This window comes from Portunus trituberculatus, chromosome 17 (assembly GCF_017591435.1).
Source record: "Portunus trituberculatus isolate SZX2019 chromosome 17, ASM1759143v1, whole genome shotgun sequence".
Classification (NCBI taxonomy): domain Eukaryota; kingdom Metazoa; phylum Arthropoda; class Malacostraca; order Decapoda; family Portunidae; genus Portunus; species Portunus trituberculatus.
In genome coordinates this window covers 24,234,714-24,257,874 of record NC_059271.1, presented here as the reverse complement: position 1 = coordinate 24,257,874, position 23,161 = coordinate 24,234,714, and the positions used below count along the sequence as shown (strand labels likewise).

Below are 23,161 nucleotides of genomic sequence, written 5' to 3'. Positions count from 1 at the left end.
GGCAAGGTGGATGGGCAGATTGGGGAAATATGGGAAGAACTATTTCTCAATAAAAGTACATAGAGAAACTTAACTACCTTGTGACGTCATAACCCGGGAATTTTTTAATGACAGGCGCTTAGTAGCAGTAATTTCATGTGTGATATAGACATACGTGCAGCTTTTCAAGTATGTAATGAAATGCAGCAGCGGAAGGCACGATAGCAGAGGGTTAAGCGTACTTCATGCATCAGTAAATACTGCATGGCATTTGCAAGAATTCTAAAATAATGTTAATGATAACATAGATATTCTAAGTAAGCACTATATACTGTTTATGATTTATAACTCATGCTTATTTACCATCTATATTCATGTGGAACCATTAAAGTGGTACTGGCTCTAAGGATCAGAACTGGTTCCTGCCCAATTTAGTACAGTTAGGTCAGTAATCATGTTCACTTTATGCAATTTTTACATTACTCAATCCCTTGAGGAATGTATCTCTTGCATATTTTGAGAAATCCCTATATTACTATGACAGTCTATTGTCAGCTGTAAAATGGATTTAATGTAATGAAAAATAGTGGTTTAATAGGTGGCATAAATGTCTCTATGATAGAGTAATTGTACTGCGTGCCATCTGCTTGGAGACTTCTTAGTAATACACTTGAAATATAGATGGATGGAAGTAAATTGATTGTATGGCACTCTCAAGGTCAGTACAGGAGACAGAATAAATAGTCATATTAAAATCCTTGCAAATTGTCTTTTCTAAATGCTTTATTCTTATATTCAACAAAATGTCTTTCCAATGCATTATTTTTATATTGATTGAAATTTGCATATTAATAGATACCGAAAGGTTTTGGTGCAAGTGTTTGGATCACTTAAGCAGCGTGTCTTGTGGAAGTGGGACAAAGACACCATGGAGGATCTTCCACCAAATGTGCGTCTTGGAAAATGGCTCCCACAACAGGATATACTTGGTGAGATTGTCATGTCAGAGGGTGTTATCAGTTCCAGGTCACCATCTCTATACTCATAGATAAAAAGTAATCATGGGCAAATATTTACTCATTCCATGTATCATATGGGTGTTGACAGTCTCCAGTGGCTTGTGTCAAGTCATATGGACAACTTAAGTGAATAATGTTGGGTTTCCATAATTTTTCAAGGATAGTTACCTTGATGAGATAAATGAAAATACCTTTGTTGATTTTATTAAGATATTTTCAGTTATCTCAAGGTAACTATCTTTGAAAGAAAATTATGAAACCCAACATTATTCACTACCTTGTCCATAGCCTATGAAAACAAAGGAAAAGGCAGGGGGGTGTGGTTTGTGCCAGTTTTCTGCTACACAGAATACAGTTAATGTGAAGGAGAAATACTAGGAACAATCTGAGAAAAATGGAAATTATTCAATTAGGCTTTGCAACAGCTTATGTCATATGGCACTGCAAGAGTTAATGGGAGAATGCTACATCTCACACCGGGCAACTAGGTTTGGCAAGGATTCAAACCCAGCTAGACCAGAGGCCCCAACATGAGTCACCTTAACCAACTACGCCACCAACAATCTGAGAAAGCAATTCCTGAATGACCAACAATATCCCACAATGTCTTGTGGTTTTACAATTATGTCATAATGGACCTAAATCCCAATCTATCCTCCTATGACTTCCTTCTTTCAAGTTTTCTCTCTCTGGCCATTTGAATGTCCTAATGGATCTAAATCCCAATCTATTCTCCTATGATTTCCTTTTGTCAAGTTTTCTCTCTGGTTTTAATATTGCTGCTATGATACAGGGCTATATTTTTTGTCCTAAGTCTATTAAGAGTGGTGTTTAGTGATCCTGTCATCTCTTCCTATTATTTAATTATTGATCTTAATCAATCTGTGTCCTATCCACTCCTACTCGTATGATACCACCCTTCACTTTTCCACATCTGTGTAGATTAACAATCCTTCAAGTAAACAGCTCCTGCAGAGAAACCATAGAATGCCTGACTTCAGATCAGATCTACTATCTAAGATTTAATTGGAGCATAGCAAAGTCAGAAATATTCCATGCCTCAAAACTTAATTCCTATATTTATTAACTTGACACAACTTCCGGACGTTATCCCCTCTTCTTTAATGACAACAACAGTGACTGTATCACAACAGCAATAAATTATATATATGGGCTGATGAAACAAAACCATGAACCTCCTCTAAATAGAAACTAGGCAGCTGATATCCTTACACTAGCAACATGTACCTCTTGATGAATTTGTTCTATTTAAAGATTCTTTCTTTAATAAAGAAGCAGATTGATATTCTATGATTATTTTTGTTGAAGTGAGAAAATGTGGAAGTATAGATAAAATCATCATGGTAAAGCATTAGCTGATCAGGCATAGCAGAAAGATTTATATACTTTTAGGGATGTTGAAAGAATTTTTCTATGGTTGACTGGTGATCATAACTTATCTAATGAGTGCCTTGGGGTTGAGGGATGAATGGAGGATAATCATGAATACACAAATGGTGAAATTGCCTTGGGTGTAAGTTTAAACATGGCAAACCAATTCTACTGTTCCCAAAAAAACCTAGCGGTACTGTACAATAAGTCCTAACTCAGTGTGTTCTACTCCATAGAGGCTAAGATTCTGAGATATAAGAGAATATTTTTGGTTATAATTGTAAAACAACATTTCCTTTGGGAGGGATGTTGGTCTGGTATAGAGTTCTGTTTATATGCTAGAACAACATCCATTGTAAATAGGGTTAGCCAAGACAAGACCACCTGCACACAATCATCATCATAAACATTCTAAGATAAACTGAAACAATAGCTTATTCTTTAAGGAGAAGGGTGATCTTGCTAATCACACAATATAAATGCAGATTACATGTACAGAAGATTAGAAAAGTTCATGGATGGGGATGATACATGGAATTAGATAGATTCAATCATACAGGGACTGCCACGTGTAGGCCTGGCAGCCTCTTGCAGCTTCCCTCTTTTCCTATGTTCTTATGTATACCAAGGTCTCTTCATATCAGGAGCCATCAACAAAATTGTTTTACTCTTCATTCTTCTAAAAAATCTACTTATCTTTATAATAACTAAATAACCAGATACCTTTACAGACCAATAGTTCTTCCACATTATTTCACATCAGATCCAGTTATTTTCTTCCTAAACTATTATAACACTCTCCCTCCCTGGTTTGCTGAATTAGCCTCTTTACAATTCTTTACTTCTCAATACATGCATGCAACACCAGGCTGGGTGAAGTCAGATGGGGACTCATATGTTGAGTGACTGTTCTACTACTGAGAATCTTCCTTCTCACAAATTGAATGCTTCTTTCTCATGCAAAGAGATATGCAAATACTGTACTGGGAATTAGTAGGCTTTGTTCCAGTTATTTTCATCTTGAGCTGTCATCAACAAATATTTACACATGCTTGTAGTGACTAAAAAAGAAATGTACTGGGAATTAGTAGGCTTTGTTCCAGTTATTTTCATCTTGAGCTGTCATCAACAAATATTTACACATGCTTGTAGTGACTAAAAAAAAAAAGTTTCTTAACAGGTCACCCTAAACTGCGGTTGTTCATTACACATGGAGGGTTGCTGAGCACTCTAGAGTCCATGTACCATGGTGTGCCTGTTCTGGGCATGCCTGTGTTTGCAGACCAGCATTCAAACATGTTTGAAGTGGAAAAGAATGGATGGGGGAAAGTTATCCTCTGGGAGGAATTAACTCCTGAAGTGTTAACAAAGAAAATCTTTGAAGTCATGAATGATGAAGGGTAAGTTAAGTATGATGTCAAAATTGTTACATTGTGTCTTTGAAATTAGAAACAATGAAATATACTTATCATGCTAGCAAATATATATTTACATACATTCTCACAAAAGCATATGCCTTTTACATACCAGCTTGAAGAAAGAAGCACAGCAAAGATCAATGCTAATGATGGACCAAGCTCAGAGACCAGAGGATGTTGCCGTGTACTGGTTGGAGTATGTAATTCGTCACCACGGAGCACCACACCTTGTTAGTCCTGTTCGATCAATGCCATGGTTGGTGATGATGACATTTTTAATATACATTCTCATATTCACTGTTTTACAAATACAATACATAATCATACAATATATGGTACCTTCAAAGTTAATAGGACTGAGCAAAAAAAAAATTGGTATTATTGTACAATCCTTTTGTTGGTTTTTATTTACAATGTTGGCTAACTAACAGTGTGAACTCATTGCAAAAAAAATGACATGGTCCATAGCTTTTTTTTATGATAAATAAAATACTACATTAAGAGCTTTAAGGCCTCAATTTCTAATGTATTTACTTTAAAAAAGAGCTCTAATACCTGATCTGCAGTCCAACTTACTAGTTATTACAATAGTGGCAGTAGCAGAGGGTCACTGCTAGTTACTCATCATCAGTAAACAAAGCACAAAGTAAGGTTGTATTACAACCTACATTCTTATTGGTCTGTTGTTTCACTCGCACTTATTAATGCTCTTGTCTGGTATGTGTAGAACATGAACAATGACTGGGAAATCTAGCTGTTGAGGTTCTAAGCAATGGAGGGTTAAGTTCATAAGGTCTTATTGTATAATTGTAACCATGATTCAGCATGTAGGCAGAGTACAAATTACCTTAATAATACTACAAATTACCTGATAATAAAGTAATTTTACTGTGTTGTGAGTGAAAGATAGGTGTGTTACATCAGTTTTAAGGAACACATGACATGACATGGGCATTCCACTAATTTTTGTCTCTAATTAAGGGGACTGTCCAGTGGCCATGGTACCAAAAATTTGAAAAATATTGAAAATCCCCAAAACACCACCAGAGCATCCCTGAACACATGGCAACATAGTGATGGAGTATTTTGGGGAAATACACTAAAATACGTGGGGTATTTAAACTTTAAAGGACCCCTGCCATGCCCACCGCAGTCCGGGGCTTCCCCCCCCACCTTGCTGTACCATAAATGATGATAATAAGCATGGAAAAAGCCATGAAAAGTGGTTTCTTTGGTAAGGAAAGGCAGACACTGGCAACTCAGTACTATAGCATGCCCAGGAACACACCCTCTCCCCTTCCATCTCAGTGTCCATGTGACTACAATGGGAGAGGATGTATTCATTATCTCACCCATTGTTTCACGGCTTGCAAGCCACAGTCCAACCTATTTTACCTGCTTTTTTTTTTTGCCTTACAATGTCTAAACAAACGGTGCAAAGGAAAATTAAAAGTTGTACTGACCATGCACGGATGGGAGACACCCTCGCCTTTGAGCGACTAGTACCTACAGTCATTGTAGGGGGGGCCAGGTGCCATATGAGTCTTACAGAATATTCTAAACATGCCTAAAAGACATATATGATGCACATGGTGGTTTATGAACACGAAATATCAAACCCAAATAAATGTACAGGGTCATAGAGGACGAAAATGACATCTCTGGAATTTTTTGCCTTTACTCAGATTTCACTTTTTTATCATTCAAATCATATCTTCTCCCACATTTCTCAACAGATTTTCAATTTTGAGATATCATTTTGAAGCTCAATGAAGCTGCTACATTTCCATCTCATAGAATTTGGAAAAATTTATTTTCTGTGCTGCAATGTAATTTTATACAAAAAAAAAAAAATAATAATAATAAATAAATAATTAAATAAAAAAATTCATAATGACCATCAAAATAAAAAATAAAAAAATCTATGAGATGGAAAATTTTGAAAAAATCCGAGATGAAAAATTTTGTTATACCACATACTTCATATATGTACATACTGGCAAAACTGAAATCTGCTCTCCGGTGACAAAGTGTATAGGGAAAATGTTCTTTTCAAAGAAATTATTTTTCATTTTTCGGTTCGATTTGCTTGTAACTACTAAATTGACATCGTGTAATAGTCATTTATCACTGAAAAAAAAAAAAAATCCCACGTACCTCTTTATTTTTCAATTTTTTGAAAACCCAACCAGATGGTCCCCTTAAGGGGACTGTCCGGTGAGGTTTTTGAAAAATCGAAAGTAAAGAGGTATGTGGGTAATTTTTTTTTCACTGATAGATGTTTATTACACGATGTTAGTTTAGTAGTTACAAGCGAATTGACCCATAAATAACAGCATGAAAAATAAAAAATCAATTAAAAAAAATATATATTTTTCCTATATAAACTTTGTCACTAGAGGACATATTTAAATTTTGCCAAAAAATCAATTAAAAAAAATATATATTTTTCCTATAAACTTTGTCACTAGAGGACATATTTAAATTTTGCCAGTGTGGATATGAAGTATGTCGTATACCAAAACTTTTCACTTCATAGAATTTTGATTTTTTTATTTTGATGGCCATTATGAATTTTTATTATTTTTATTTATTTTTTTTTCTTTTATATAAAATTATGTTGCTGCACTTAAAAAAAAAAATTCCAAATTCTATGAAGTGAAAATGTAGCAGCTTCATTGAGCTTCAAAATGATACCTCAAAATTGAAAATCCTGTGAGAAATGTTGTGGGAGAAGATACGATTTGAATGATAAAAATTGGAAACTCAGAAAAAGGCAAAAAACCCCAGAGATGTCATTTTCGTCCTCTATAACCCTGTACATTTATTTGGGTTGGATATTTGGTGCTCATACACCACCATGTGCATCATATATCCTTAAATTTTAAGGCATGTTTAGAATATTCTGTATGATTCATATGGCACCTGCCTGCCCCTACAATAATTGTAGTCATTAGTCGCTCGAAGGCGAGGGTGTCTCCCATCTATGCATGGTCGTTACAACTTGTAATTTCCACTTGCACCGTTTGTTTAGATATTGTAAGGCAAAAAAGGCAGGTAAAATAGGCTGGATTGTGGCTTGGAAGGTGTGAAATAACGGGCGAGATACTCAATAGATTCTCCTCCCATCGCAATCACATTGACACTGAAATGGAAGGGGAGAGGGTGTGTTCCTGTGGACGCCATAGTACTGAGTTGCCAGTGCCCACCTTTCCTTACCAAAGAAACCACTTTCCATGGCTTTTTCCGTGCTTATCATCATCATGGTACAGAGGAGGAGGGGGAAGCCCCGGGCTGTGGTGGGCGTGGCAGGGGTCCTTTAAAGTTTAAATATCCCACGTATTTTAGTGTATTTCCCCCAAATACTCCATCACTATGTTGCCATATGTTTGGGGATGCTTTGGTGGTGTTTTGGGAATTTTCGATACCATGGCCACCGGACGGTCCCCATAAGTGACAAAAGACTTATTCTAGTAAGTTAACACATGTAAGAAGAAGACCCTGCCAGATGCATGAAGGTATCATGACATTGTTGTATCATCACACTCTCAGCTCCATCCTACAGAGGAGAATTTGTTTCTTGATGATAAGGAAGAAAATATACAGCATGTCAAGTATTATGTCTACATAATTTGTACATCCATCTTGTTTCCCATCCTTTTACTTACAATGCCTACATGAACATGGTGCATTGCTTCACATACTTTGACCATGAAAGCAGTAGTTACAATAATGAACTATAGGTACTACTACCAGTAATAAAATGAGAGAAAAAATCTCATACTACTTTCTTATGATCAATGATCTTTTACATACTTTTTTTAGAATAACTCTAATTAGCAGATTAATTGTGATTATACTTTTTAATACAGTAGTGTGTTTTAGACACCACTAATTTTCGTCACTATGGTTGAGTACTTGTCTTTATAAATTTGGCATGTATAAGATCTACACAGCTGCCTGATGCATGAAGATCTCAGGATGTCATCACAAAACCACACTCCACCCCAATGTTACTCCTACTACTGCACCACCAGCATTACTGTGAATCAGCCTGACTATTTTTCATGCAGTGTTAGCAAGCTACTATAATGATATCTGATAACAAAGTCTGTCTTTGGATTTTATTTGACATTGTAAAATATCATGAACTTATGATATTTACATTAAGCAGAATTTTGGCCAAAAAAAAAAAAAATAAATAAATATATAAATAAATAAATTATATATATATATATATATATATATATATATATATATATATATATATATATATATATATATATATATATATATATAAATATAACAAGTTCATGATATTTTACAATGTCAAATAAAATCCAATGACAGACTTTGTTATCAGATATCATTATAGTAGCTTGCTAACACTGCATGAAAAATAGTCAGGCTGATTCACAGTAATGCTGGTGGTGCAGTAGTAGGAGTAACATTGGGGTAGAGTGTGGTTTTGTGATGACATCCTGAGATCTTCATGCATCAGGCAGCTGTGTAGATCTTATACATGCCAAATTTATAAAGACAAGTACTCAACCATAGTGACGAAAATTAGTGGTGTCTAAAACACACTACTGTATTAAAAATTATAATCACAATTAATTTGCTAATTAGAGTTATTCTAAAAAATAGTATGTAAAAGACTTGTAACACCCATTACAGTTGCAATTAAGTGTTTTTGATACAGCCAGTTTATCTAATATGTACTGAAGTATAATGCCAGGAGCTGTTGCCCTGTTCATGCATACAGGACCACACATCATTCTTCACCTCTAAGACATAGCAGTGATCAGCCGCTGTTCTAACAATATATTCTCATAGCTGATTAAGTGTAGATAATCATATTCTTCATATCATTGTGCTTAAAATGAAATGATAATTCTCTTTGATCATACATGTAGGTTAAATCTTGAATTCAATTTTAGAGCACATTATAGTAAAATACTTACGAATAGCAAGAAGCAACATGAGAAAAGCAAAAGAGTTTCAGCAACATGATCCCTTGTTTCTTTGCAGGTATCAGCTGTACAATGTAGACGTCTGGATCACCGTTGTGGCGGTGCTGCTGGTCTTCTTCTACGTGTCCTTTAAAATTCTCCGTTTCCTGTGTCGTTTGCTGTTTTGTGGCAGGAATAAAAAGCAGAAATATGATTAAAACCAACCAGTACTGCCAAGTATTTTACTTGTAAGAATGATTGAATGAATTAATGAATGATTGTGAACTACTAATTTAATGCAGTGGAAGTGGATGTGTACAGCAACATGTGTAGGTTGATGTGGGAGATCATCATATAAGAGGTGGACTGTACAAGCTCCATTAAAATTAGAGAATTTATAGGAGAGCTGTGTTGGCAACACAGAATAGACATGATGCCAGTGAACCAAGATGGCTGCTATTGTTTCTCTTAGGGCACTGCTTGTGGATTAGAGAGAATAATTTAATTTTTTTTTTAAATGCGATGGAACTTCAGACATATATATCTTATTATTTTGTAACCTTGAATGTAATGTGATCCTGTTGGTAAGGTACTGAATATGAATATTAGGTGGATGTATGTGATCATTTGTAACACTACTTCTTATTGGTATTGCAGGGATAAAAATAGACTTGTAATACTGATCACCAAGACAAGGCAGTCATACTTTGATAGATGCTCCTTCTCTGTTGTTTGTTCATTAATAGAACAATTTAAATAATGTTTTTTTATTTATTTTTATTTATACCATGTGGACTTTTCACGGGAATTTATGGGCTAAAGGGGATACTTTTTAGCGTACCTCCTATCTCAAAGCCCATCCACTAGGAAACCGTTGCACCAAGTGAGGAAGCCCAACCTGCACTCGGACCGTGGACAGGATTCGAACCCGTACGCTTGAAGACCCCTCAGACCCCAAAGCACGCATGGTTCCACTGTACCACGGCAGTTTGTTTTATTTTAGACAGCAATATCTCTTAGGGGATGAAAACAGCATTCATGAAACACTCCTATAGTATATACAAATCACCGCCACTATGGGGGTTATTCATACAAAATGGAAATTTTTTGTTAAATGGCCAGAGAAGGTCCCTAATTTCATCCTGCTCATTTTAGCTGTGTCAGAGGTAGCCTATTCCTTGAAGAATATTTCTGACCCAATCTTATCTTCAGGATTTAGATAAGATTTTTCACTAATATTTTTCCACTAATAGTACAATATACCCCCACATCACCGTACTACACATGTACCTTTAATGTGGTTATATTTCTGTCATTGTGGTAAGACATTCAATAATCTTACTAACAACTACCACTATTATTTGTAAACAGAGCAGATATGACTTACATCAAACAAAGGAGAATATTCTTTTCAAAACTGGCTGTTGTTTACTATCCTTCAACACCATTCCCATCCTCTTCTTGTCTTCAATTTACATACACATGTGATTAGCATATTTAGACCAAAGAGTTCCAAGAGCAGTAATGTAGATAGGTGACCAGCACAGACCTTAAGTGAGCATTTCTGAAAGAAAACAACGAGAAAGTAAGAGCTAACACTTCTGAAACAAGAAGCCTGGGAGAATTGACGACAGTGATGCTGGAAAACTAATTTGATGTAGCTAGATGGGATATATTAAAGCATGGGTATAATAAAAAACACTGGAAAACAGAAACATGGGTATTATCAAAATCACTTTGGAAAACAGAAAAGAACACAATGACATGACAATTCAATGGGTAACTGAGGACAAGGTATAAAGAACATTACAGGTATGACTCAGCCTCAAGCAAGGGGTTTTCTTCATAAAGTTGGCTAGCTTCTATTATCCAACTACACTTTTTTTTTTTTAATAACAGTTTTGTTATGGTAATAGTAACTTTTGTCTATCCTTTTCTTGTCCAAAGTCTCAATTTACATACACAAAACAAAGGCAGTACTTCGTGGGATATTTTTACGTGGTACAAAGTGATTTGATATTTAAAAAAAATCATGACAGAGGCCAAGAATATGGAAACACTTCAGACACTCTTCCACAGGTTTCAGGAAGATAGAGAACATAATCAAAGAATGCAAGACCAGAAAATAAAAACGGATAAAATATTCATTGACTTAATTTGTAGATTAAAAAAAAGCTGGAAGCAAAGATACATGAACTGGAAGGATAAACGAATCAAATCCCTGAAGGCTCAGTGTGAAGAATTGAAGACAAAGTTAACAGAAAATCAGAAAAAAAACATTGAAAAGTAGGAAAAGTGTTATGAATATCAAAGATGAATCCTAAAAAAGAGAAAAGTTTCAAAGAGATCATGGGAATTTCAAGAAATGCCAACTTACTACAGAAATAAAAAAAAGAATCAAGTTATACATCATATAGTGAAAACAAATGTGTAGTTATTTACAGATTAAACTAAGAAACAAAACTCATGAGTTAAGAGAAATGGAACAAAAGAAGATAGTAGATGTTGTGAAACATGTTCAGGCTGAAAGGAAAGAACTGACTAAATTAAATTAAAGTAGTATATAAGCTAGGAAAACAAAGAAGGAAGAGCAAGACCACTAAATGTAATATTTAGAGCACAAACAACAGTCAAAAGTAATATCTCACAAACTGTACAAGGATAGAATGATAAAAAAGTTTAGATAATAAAGGGATAAGAACAAAGTGCAAACACTTATAATGTATATAAACTGATAAAAGAGGCTTAGGAAAAATATGTGAAGAGATAAAAAGGAATAAAAAGATCCACTGGAAGATCAAAGGCAAGAGCCTATACAGAGGATATCTGACAAACAAAGAATAGGAGAGATATCTAAATAATGAAAGAAGAAACAAAGTGGCTCATGGCATACACAAATATAAAGAAGATAAAGAACTATATGCTACTCTTATAAAAGAGACAGAATCAGGAGTGTTACAGAAATAAAACTGAATGAGCCACAAGAAAATATAGGAATTGCAGATGGTAGCTTTGTAATGTGTGGATGAAATCTAGGAATAGTAAGAATAGAGGAGTGATGTTACGGACAAAAAAATATAACAGTGAATAATGTAGAGATTGAAGGTATGGCTGAAATAATTACAATATCAAGACAAAAAAAAAAAAAAAATAAATAAATAAAGAATTGGAATGCAGATATATTTTCTAATACTAGTACAAAATTTACACTATCATGATGCTACAACTAATAATCAGACTGCTTGATTAGTACTGTAGTGAGATCCCTGTGAAGGAAAAACTCACTCTTCTGGAATGGAGGTGAGAGTTGCAGCTAAGCTCAAACTGAACTGCTGATTTTTGGTGATAAATACGTATTGCTTAGAAATCAGATACGGTTAGGGATTTTCTCTAGATATCTAGGTAAAAGAATTTCCTAGAGAAGCATTAACAGCTAATTCTTCTCGTATAGCTAGCTACCCAAAAAATCCTAGAGATAGAGCAAGCAGCCTCAACAACCTCAATCAGGGATACTAATCTAACCTAGCTTAACATAGACAGTTATTAACTTAACTCGACCACCCCTCAGGGATACTGATGTAACCAAACCAAACCCTATTTGACTTATGCTGTGACGGAGGGTAGTACTTCTGTCTCTTCGTGTGTTCTACCCGTCAAGTTTTCATGCACCACTTAATACCTTATCTTCCACGAAAATTGCACTCCGATTGACACTTGGGGCACACAGTATTTCGATTAAAATAGGATTTTAAAAATGCTCTGTGTAATTTTTTCAAACAATGCTGCTATATGCTGGATATAAATCCTAATCTATCCTCCTATGACTTCCCTTCCTCAAGTTTTCTCTCTGGTTTTAATATTGCTGCTATGATACAGGGCTATATTTTTTGTCCTGAGTCTATTAAGAGTGGTGTTTAGTGATCCTGTCATCTCTTCCTATTATTTAATTATTGATCTTAATCAATCTGTGTGTCCTATCCATTCCTACTAGTATGATACCACCCTTCACTTTTCTACATCTGTGTAGATTAACAATCCTTCAAGTAAACAGCTCCTGCAGAGAAACCATAGAATGCCTGACTTCAGATCAGATCTACTATCTAAGATTTAATTGGGGCATAGCAAAGTCAGAAATATTCCATGCCTCAAAACTTAATTCCTATATTTATCAACTTGACACAACTTTCGGACGTTATCCCCTCTTCTTTAATGACAACAACAGTGACTGTATCACAACAGCAATAAATTATATATATGGGCTGATGAAACAAAACCATGAACCTCCTCTAAATAGAAACCAGGCAGCTGATATCCTTACACTAGCAACATGTACCTCTTGATGAATTTGTTCTATTTAAAGATTCTTTCTGTAATAAAGAAGCAGATTGATATTCTATGATTATTTTTGTTGAAATGAGAAAATGTGGAAGTATAGATAAAATCATCATGGTAAAGCATTAGCTGATCAGGCATAGCAGAAAGATTTATATACTTTTAGGGATGTTGAGAGAATTTTTCTATGGTTGACTGGTGATCATAACTTATCTAATGAGTGCCTTGGGGTTGAGGGATGAATGAAGGATAATCATGAATACACAAATGGTGAAACTGCCTTGGGTGTAAGTTTAAACATGGCAAACCAATTCTGCTGTTCCCCAAAAAAACTAGCGGTACTGTACAATAAGTCCTAACTCAGTGTGTTCTACTCCATAGAGGCTAAGATGCTGAGATATAAGAGAATATTTTTGGTTATAATTGTAAAACAACATTTCCTTTGGGAGGGATGTTGGTCTGGTATAGAGTTCTGTTTATATTCAATAGTTCTTCCACATTATTTCACATCAGATCCAGTTATTTTCTTCCTAAACTATTATAACACTCTCCCTCCCTGGTTTGCTGAATTAGCCTCTTTACAATTCTTTACTTCTCAATACATGCATGCAACACCAGGCTGGGTGAAGTCAGATGGGGACTCATATGTTGAGTGACTGTTCTACTACTGAGAATCTTCCTTCTCACAAATTGAATGCTTCTTTCTCATGCAAAGAGATATGCAAATATTGTACTGGGAATTAGTAGGCTTTGTTCCAGTTATTTTCATCTTGAGCTGTCATTAACAAATATTTACACATGCTTGTAGTGACTAAAGAAAAATGTTTCTTAACAGGTCACCCTAAACTGCGGTTGTTCATTACACATGGAGGGTTGCTGAGCACTCTAGAGTCCATGTACCATGGTGTGCCTGTTCTGGGCATGCCTGTGTTGGCAGATCAGCATTCAAATATGTTTGAAGTGGAAAAGAATGGATGGGGGAAAGTTATCCTCTGGGAGGAATTAACTCCTGAAGTGTTAACAAAAGAAAATTTTTGAAGTCATGAATGACAAAAGGTTTACAAGACAACCTCAATCAGGGACACTAATCTAACCTAGCCTAACACACAGAAGGTTATTAATTTAACCTGAACATCCCTCAGGGATACTAATGTAACCAAACCTAACCCTGTTTGACTTACGCTGTAACTGTGGGTAGTACTGCTTCGTCTTCGTGTGTCCAACCCGTAAAGTTTTCCTGCACCGCCTAACACTTTAACATTCTCCGATTGTCATTTCAGGCACTTCACATTATCTAGAAATTATATCTGCGTCATTCTTTTATTTATTTATTTATTTATTTAACAATGCTGCTATATCTTCAAAGGCCAGTCAATGAACACCCTTCACAACCAGACATAGTTCAAGAGCATCATGGCGGACAGTCAGTCTCAAAGACTCTCAATCCGTGCAGGTTTTACTTACAGAAAGTGAGCCATTTCATGAGAATCTGCAAGGAGCTAGGACACGGAGAGGACGTGTGATCGCAGCTGGTACTCTCTCCACCTCTCCCATGGAACTCTACTTACCTGCTTGTGTGGCACATATTTTGGGACTATCCTGTGTTCCATCAGCGCTTATTTTAGTGCTTTTACGCTTCGGGGCCATGCCACCTGGCCCTACCGGCCCTGTGGCCATGGACCATGACCTGGCCTCCCAGAAGCGGGGACTGTCCCCATCCCCATCCTTAGAAGGTTTTCCTGCAAGACCCCTCGCACCCTTCCCGACCAGGACCCTCCTCACATTACGTCAACCACAGCCTCCTTCCTCCTGAGAGCGACCAATGGCACCCGAGTTTTCTCCAATCCCAGCAAGGTGTCCCAGGCCCTCCACGCTTCCACCTTGGGCAAATACATCTTGGAGGGGGAAACTCGCTCACTGAGTAATGGCTCTGCTCTCATCGTCGCCATCGGGGAATCCAACATCTCTAAGGTTCCTGAACTCCAGCTATCCACCTTCCAACTAGGAGACTGGACAGTCACCAGCCGCCAGACAGACAAAGGTGACACCTTCAGGTACGCCAGGGTGGGGCCGCTGGCAGATGATGTTGACCTGGTTCACTGGAGGCCGTGAGGTAGGGCTTCAATACCTTTGATGGAGGTGAGGTGGTTGAGATCACCTGGCTCCCTCCCCATTGTCTGCCCCGGACCACCATAGGGAGGTGGCTGCGCCTTAAGGTAAGCGGGACCCTTCCCACTCGTGTAGCCATACATCAGCTGGTATACAGGCCCATACTTTACCTCCTGCCTCTGCTTCGCTGTCCGGGGTGCTTGAAGATTGGCCACTCCATCAACACCTGTAGGTCAAATGTCCGTTGCTCCAGGTGCAGTGGCCCTCATTCCTCCCGGACAGACGACATCACATACACCCGACCATTCCACTATTTTCAGTGTGGTGGACCACACGGACCCAGGTCAGTCTACTGCCCCTCAACCGCCAGGCCCAACAGACTTACATCAATCTGACTCAGGAAGGACACTCTCACTGACATCAACAGGCCCCTGAGGTCCTTACAGCTATCCAAGCAGCAGGCCACCCCAAGCCTGCCCCTCCTAACACTGCACTGCCACCATCACACCCTCAGCCTCCATGACAACTTCAGCCAGGTGTACCCTACTCCACAGTAGTCACCACAGGGAACAAGTTCGCACTTCTGCAGGACCTCAAAGATGGAAATGCCCCAGACGTTGCTCTGGCCCCTGCACCTAACAGTACAGCCACCCACTCCTCCAGCAGGTGCAGCCGCTCACGACATCCTTCTCCCAGGTGGCAGCGACATCCACCAGCCCCGCCACCTCCCACTCCACAAACCCTGGACTGTGACTTCATGCACTCTCTCACAGTGGCTGACGTCCATCCACCTTCTGCCAGCCCCACTCACCTAATCAAAGAGATTGCTCCCCCACCCCAACCACCCCGCCTACCTACACCAACCGGTCATGCACCTCTTCTATGTCATACTGCTGCTCCTGTTCACCTACCTCAGTCACCTGAAGGTATGTCCTCTGCATCCCCCAAGGAAGACCCATCTCCCAACTGCTCACCCTCTTCTGGAAAGGGCTTCACCTTTACCAGAGTGGCACTCCTGTTCCCATCATACTCACCTCTCTGTGGCCCACTCTCTCCAGACTCCTGACCTCTCTCTTCCAATAATGGCCTTCACAGTTATGTTCTGGAATGCTAGATCTCTCCTCAGCAAGTCCCATGAGCTCCAGACATACCTAAAGGACACCCTTCCATCTGTCATCGGAATATGTGAGACGTGGCTGCCCCCTTACATCTCTCTTACCCTCCCCGGATACACCATCATCCGTAGGGACCACCCTCAAGGACACGGTGGAAGTGTCCTCGCTTTTCGCAACAGCCTCATCCACACCTAGCTTACCCTTCCTCAGTGGCAGGGCAGCAGCATGGAGGTGGTTGCTGCCCAGGTCGGCCTCCACTTGGACTGGCTCACTGTGGTGGCGTGCTACAATCCTGCCGGTAATGCTACCCAACAGGAGTATGACCACTACTTTTCCACCCTTCCACAGCCAGTACTCATCATGGTGGATTTCAACGCACACCACCAAAGCTGGAATCCTTCCTTACTGCCATGCAACCACAACCCCACAGGAACTCCTCTCTTCCAGACCCTTCTGGACTCTCCTCACCTCTCCCTCCTCAGTCCACCTGGCCTGGCTACATACCTCCACCCTCACACAGGAGCCTCTTCTGTCCTTGACCTATTCCTGGGTGACTCAACTTTCTAGTCCTCACAGTTTTCCACAGGACCCTACATGGGCAGCGACCATCTCCCGCTACTGGCCACTTTACCACACACCGTCCCAGACCCCACCCTGGCCGTCTACCTCGTTGGACCCTGACACCATCAGCCTGGCCTCGGTTCCAAAAAACCTTATCTAATCCTGACGTCACCACACTCCAACTTGACCAAGCAGTTCTAACCCTCAGCCAGTCATTAGAAGCAGCAGGACGGGCAGCCTTTTCCCTTTCCACCAGACAGTCTCCTCGTCGTCCTGGGAAACCGTGGTGGGACGAGGCATGTGCCAAGGCTGTCCAAGACCGCCGACATGCTTGGTCTCAATGGAGGCGAACCCCAACACCACAGGCAGGGAGAGAATATCGCCGCCTCGATGCCATCTGTGCCAAGACCATCCTCAAGGCCAAGAGACGTGCTTGGAGGGCACACTGCTCCTCTCTCCTTCTCCTCCTCCTCAAAACAAACCTGGGACTTCCTGCACATCATGGAAGGTAAACAGGTTCGCCAAGCCATCCCCCTAACTGGTCACTCCCAGACACCACTGGACAATCAGCAGAAGGCTGAGCTGCTGGCATGCCATTACCACCACAAAATTGGCATTCCTCCAACTCTCCAACCTCCACAAGACTTGGACTCCGTCATCACCACAGCTGTCACCACTCCTGGCATCCCAGACCTTATCCAGCCCTTCACACCACAAGAACTGGCAGCAGCCACCTCCACTCTCAAGACTGGCAAGGCTCCGGGCCCAGACCTGCTCCCATCAGAGTTCCTCACCCACCTCACTCCTCCCTTACAAGTTAGCCTCCTTCACATCTTCAACACCAGTTGGCTGTCAGGACACTTCCCTACAAGTTGGAAGTCCTCCATTCTCATCCCTATCCTCAAATCAGGGAAGGACCCAACACGACCATCCTCCTACAGACCCATCGCCCTCCTCTCCAACATAGGCAAGCTATTGGAGCACCTGGTAACCACCTGTCTCACCTGGTGGCTGGAGATGAAACACCTACTGAGTGATCAGCAGTGTGGTTTTCGTCTCCACAGGGGTACCCTGGACGTGCTGGGTCAGATGGAGTATCACATTTGTGACACTTACCGCAAGCGGCAGATCATGACATCCCTCTTCATCGACCTCGAGGGAGCATTTGACTCAGCACCACACACGGGAATCCTCTACAAACTGGCCAACATGGGTGAAGGACTACTTCTGGTCGCTCTTTCCAGGTTGCAGTGGGTGCCTCCAAGTCTGCCCTGCACTCCATACAGCGAGGTGTCCCCCAGGGGCCTGTACTCAGCCCACTCCTCTTCAACATCATTCTGACAGACCTCCACCTTCCTCCCCATACTCACCTACTTATTTATGCAGATGACATCACCATCGTCAGCAGAGCAGCAACACTAGACTAGTCCTCTACCCATTTCCAGGAAGCTGCCACATCACTGGGAAGCTGGCTGACCATCTGGGGACTCACAGTCAGTGCCCAGAAGAGCACACTCATGTGGTTCACGCTAAAAAAACTCCGCACCCACCCTACAGTCACCATCCGGGGGGAGGCTGTCCCCTACTCCACCATCCACACCTTCCTCGGGTTTCGTCTGGAGGGTCCACGCCTGTCATGGCATGCCCATGTCGATTACCTCCGGTCTACCTGCTCCAAACGTGTAGATGTCATGAAGAGGCTCTCTGGCATAGGCTGGGGTGCCAACAGGGACCTCCTCATCAAATACTACCTGGCTGCCATCCGATCTAAGCTGATGTATGGGTGCTGTTTTTATGGGTCAGCTGCACCAACCACCCTTGCAAAGCTTGATGCCATTCAGAATGCTGCTCTGAGGATCTCTTTGGGTGCCATGAGCTCCTTACCAACAGTCTCCATCCATGCAGAGAGTGGCATTCTCCCCCTAAGTGCCTACAGGAGACAAGCTCTTTGCCACCAATACCACCGCATCATGAGCCTACCTCCCTCACATCCTCTCATCACTCTATACACCACCTCTGGAGTGGATCAGCACTCACCTATATGGTTTCCTGGTGCCAGGCAACCACTGCTTGTGAGAGCTCTCCTAGCTCATGCCATCCTAGACTTGCCTCCACCACCTCCACAACCCATCAGCCCACACTCATCACTACCACCCTGACTGGACATCTCAGACAAGATCAACCTGCACCTTCCTGGCCTCCCTCCCACTCATGGTTCTGCTGGTGTCCTAGCTCCCACCCTCTTTCTACAGCTGGACAGAACCATATACTACCACCACCTCATAATATATACTGATGGCTCCCACTTCCCTCCACAGCTGCAGCCATCTATTTACCTGCATCCTCTACCTGCACGACGTGGAGGCTCCCACCAGACACCGATGTCCTGACAGCGGAACTCTATGCCCTTCAGCAAGCCCTGAACCACCTCACCACACTCTCCTCTACAGGCTCAGCAGTTATTTACACTGACTCCCTCTCCTCCCTGCACCTCCTTGTATCCCGCCATCCAACCTCATCCACCTTCCTCGTTCACTCCATCCAGCGGACGCTGCTACAGCTTCCCACTATGGGTTGGGGGGTAACCCTACAGTGGGTTCCATCCCACTCGGGCATCCGAGGAAACGAGGTCGCCGATGGTGCTGCCAAGATGGCTTGTCGGAGGTAAACATCACCCCGCTCCCTCTCTCCACCGCCAAGTGCATTATCTCCCGAAAATGTCACTCCACTTGGGACACCTCCCTCAACACCGCTCTCCTTATCACTTTTCTGGGCCAGTACAGGTATAATTCCTCCCCACAACCCTGGATGCGACAGCAGTCCTGTATCCTGGACGTCGCCCTCACCCGTCTCCGCCTGGGCCACACCAGACTCACTGCTCACCTGCATCGCCTGCATCTGTCCCCTGCCCATACTGCCCCTGGTGCAGTGACTGTACCTGAAACCATCGAACACTTCCTTCTCCACTGCCCACGCTTTCACTCTCACCGTGTTGTGCTATGTTCCCGACTCCTTGCCCTGGACGTGGCAACATTCGACCTGCCCACCCTGCTGGCGTTCACCCGTCACGGCAACCCACCGTCATCCGCCTCACCTGTGCCTTCCTCAGGAAGACTGATCAGCTGTCACGCCTGTGATAACATCACGGGACTCCTCCAGGGCTCATAGGATCCAGCGGATCTTCACGGCCCTCAACACGAAGAAGAAGAGCCATTTCATTGACTGATATTTTTCTCTCCTTTTTCATTGGCTATGAAAAACTTACCTTGCACACGCACTTTCAGTTAAGGTTCCAGACTTACGCTCGAGCCATACACCTGACATTCGAAACAATTCGGAATAACAATGGACAGGGATTTTAGTAATTACTATTATGGCACAGAGAAACACGTATAACTTCACACATATACTATGACGGAAACTCTGATCGCGAGATATGGTCTAATATCTATGCCAGAATAGCAAGGTAAGCAAGACTCTTAAGGAGGTATCACACTTGTCTGGTACGCAGAACGGGCCATTATGTTCTTGCCATCTTGGTATCAGGAACCTTACTTTACTTATTATACTTACCTTAAGTATAACCAAAATAATAACACACCGCGTAGTGTAGCACGTCTGCTCACAACCGAGAGGGCACGGATTCGAGTCCATCCCGGGAGAGACGAGGCAATGGGCGAGCCTCATATAAAGGCGTGTTCATACTTGTCAATTTGCGACTGAAATTGAAAGTCTGTATCGTATTAACTGAAACTGAAAGTCGGTATCGTTTCTGATTGAATATCGGTGCCTGACGACTGGAAAACCCAGTCGCAAAACAAGACCAATATGTAGGTCTTGTGCAATCGATTTGCGACCTTATTTACGTTGTGACGTCACGGAGTAAGCTTTGAAAATGTGGTCTCCAGGTGTAAAGATGTTGGAGTTGGTAAGGGAAAATAACACATTTAGAACCGCAGAAATGAATTATGCAGTAAAAAATAAATAGATAAATAAATGAAATAAGCTTGCGCAAATCATCGTTCGACGAAATGGCACTCTCTAAGAACTGTTTCCCTCAATGCAGGGTGTTAATTGTTAGAGGTGAGGATTGAAGACTTGTCAGGATTTAATTTGATTGCAATTGTGCATAGTCTTCTTAAGGCGGATTCACACGTGCCAATTTGGGACTGAAACTTTAAGTCGGTAGAGTTTTCGAATCAACATCCCAAGCGAGTGGAGAAACCAGTTGCAAAACAAGATCATCATGTTGGTCTTGTTATTAACATTGTCTGTCTGTGTTGGCGGGAAGTGAAGACGAAACACCGTTTGTGTGCGATTCAATTTGCGTAGTCAATTTGCGACTTTATTTACGTTGTGACGTCACGGAGTAAGCTTTGAAAATGTGGTCTCTAGGTATAGAGAAGATGTTAAAGTTTGTGAAGGAAAAAGAACACATCTGGGATCCCAGAAATTAATTAAGGTGGGTTCACACGTGCCAATTTGCGACTGAAACTGCACGTCCCTAGAAGTATCGACTGATCCCTTCTAGTCGGAAAACGTCACACATAGCGACTGGAAAGTATCGACTAGTTGGCGCCTTGGCGGGAAGTGAATGCAAACAAACATCTATCCGCTAAAATGTCTTCCTCCAGTGATGATGCATGAAACTGTGGTTGCTCTTCTTTTGGCGTACCGGAAGAGTCAACAGATAAGAAAATGGCTGTGGACACGTCCCTGGCTAAGTAGAAGGAAGGAAAGAAAGGAATGTCTGGACCTCTGAGCTCTTTCCGTTGGGGAAAAACTGGCTGGGTGATCAGCAGACGACCGTGATGAATAAAGGCGGGTTCACTCGTGTCAATTTGCGACTGAAATTGCAAATTGGTAGAGTTTCCAACTGAATATCGGTGTCTAGCGTCTGGGTAAAAACTAGTCGCAAAGCGACTGGAAAAAAAACTATATAGTCGCAAAACAAGAACATATTTGTTCAGTTGATTTGCAACTTTGTTTACGTTGTGCCGTCATGGAGTAAGCTTTGAAAATGTGGTGCCGATGTAGAGAAGATTTTGGAGTTGGTGAGGGAAAAAGAGCACATCTGGGATCCTAAAAGTAATTCTACAAAAAAATAATAAATAAATAAATAAAAGCTTACGCAAATAGGCGTTTGAAGAGATAGCTGAAACTCTCCGATGACTTCATGCTTCCCTCTATGCAGGGTGTTGAGAGGTGAGGATTAAATACTTGTGATGATTTCGCAACCGTCATCGTCACTAGAAGACATCTTGTTGAGTAGTTTGTTTACATTCACTTCCCGCCAACCAGCTGATACTTCCCAGTCGCTATGTGTGAACCTGTTCCGACTAGAAGGGCTCACTCGATATTTCTAGCGAGTTGCAATTTCAGTTGCATATTGACACGTGTGAACCCGCCTTAAACACTAACTGTCTGCTTTTCTGTTGTGCTAGGCAATCGTCCAAACAACCAAGACCTGATAAAAACAAACCACAATTAAACCGTGCCACTTATACCTCAACCTGTGTTTCGTGCTGGAATTGCATTTGCACTTCCTATTATATATATATATATATATATATATATATATATATATATATATATATATATATATATATATATATAGAGAGAGAGAGAGAGAGAGAGAGAGAGAGAGAGAGAGAGAGAGAGAGAGAGAGAGAGAGAGAGAGAGAGAGAGAGAGATAGATAGATAGATAGATAGATAGATAGATAGATATATATATATATATATATATATATATATATATATATATATATATATATATATAGATAGATAGATAGATAGATAGATAGATAGATAGATAGATAGATATAGATAGGTAAACAGATATAGATAGATAGATAGATAGATAGATAGATAGACAGACAGACAGACAGACAGATAGATATAGATAGATGGATAGATATAGATGCATAGATATTTCCCTCACCCCATCCCTATCCCGAGCCGTTTGACTCCCTCATCCCCTGCTCTCTCTCTCTCTCTCTCTCGTACTTCAGATAGATGAAGTTTTTTTCCACTTTCTCGTACATCTTGACATCATAGAAATTACGAGACAGTTATCAGATATCAATAAATTCATATATCACAGATTTATTAACATTCTATCAAATACAAACTAACGAAAGCTATCAGTAATAACAAGTGAAAGTAGGTTCATGTTATTACACAAAAGTTTAATTGATTCTGCTTCACTTCATCAGAGTACCACTTTACCAGTTTACCGAGTCAAAGGTTCTGTGACTGGAATTCGGTGAAAGAAAAAATCTAA

At 40.6% G+C, this 23,161-nt stretch overlaps 1 protein-coding gene across 3 annotated transcripts in view; it reads left to right on the top strand.

Moving 5' to 3' along the window:
* LOC123505240 (UDP-glycosyltransferase UGT5-like) overlaps positions 1–10,177 on the top strand; it is a 38,230-nt gene extending 28,053 nt beyond the window's left edge. For all 3 annotated transcript variants that reach the window (XM_045256444.1, XM_045256443.1, XM_045256442.1), the window contains exons 8-11: positions 835–968; positions 3,571–3,790; positions 3,921–4,064; positions 8,840–10,177. In XM_045256444.1, the coding sequence (XP_045112379.1) occupies positions 835–968; positions 3,571–3,790; positions 3,921–4,064; positions 8,840–8,978 (637 nt within the window). In that variant the 3' untranslated portion in view covers positions 8,979–10,177. The remainder of the gene's footprint in view (positions 1–834; positions 969–3,570; positions 3,791–3,920; positions 4,065–8,839) is intronic.
* The last annotated feature ends 12,984 nt before the right edge of the window (positions 10,178–23,161 follow it).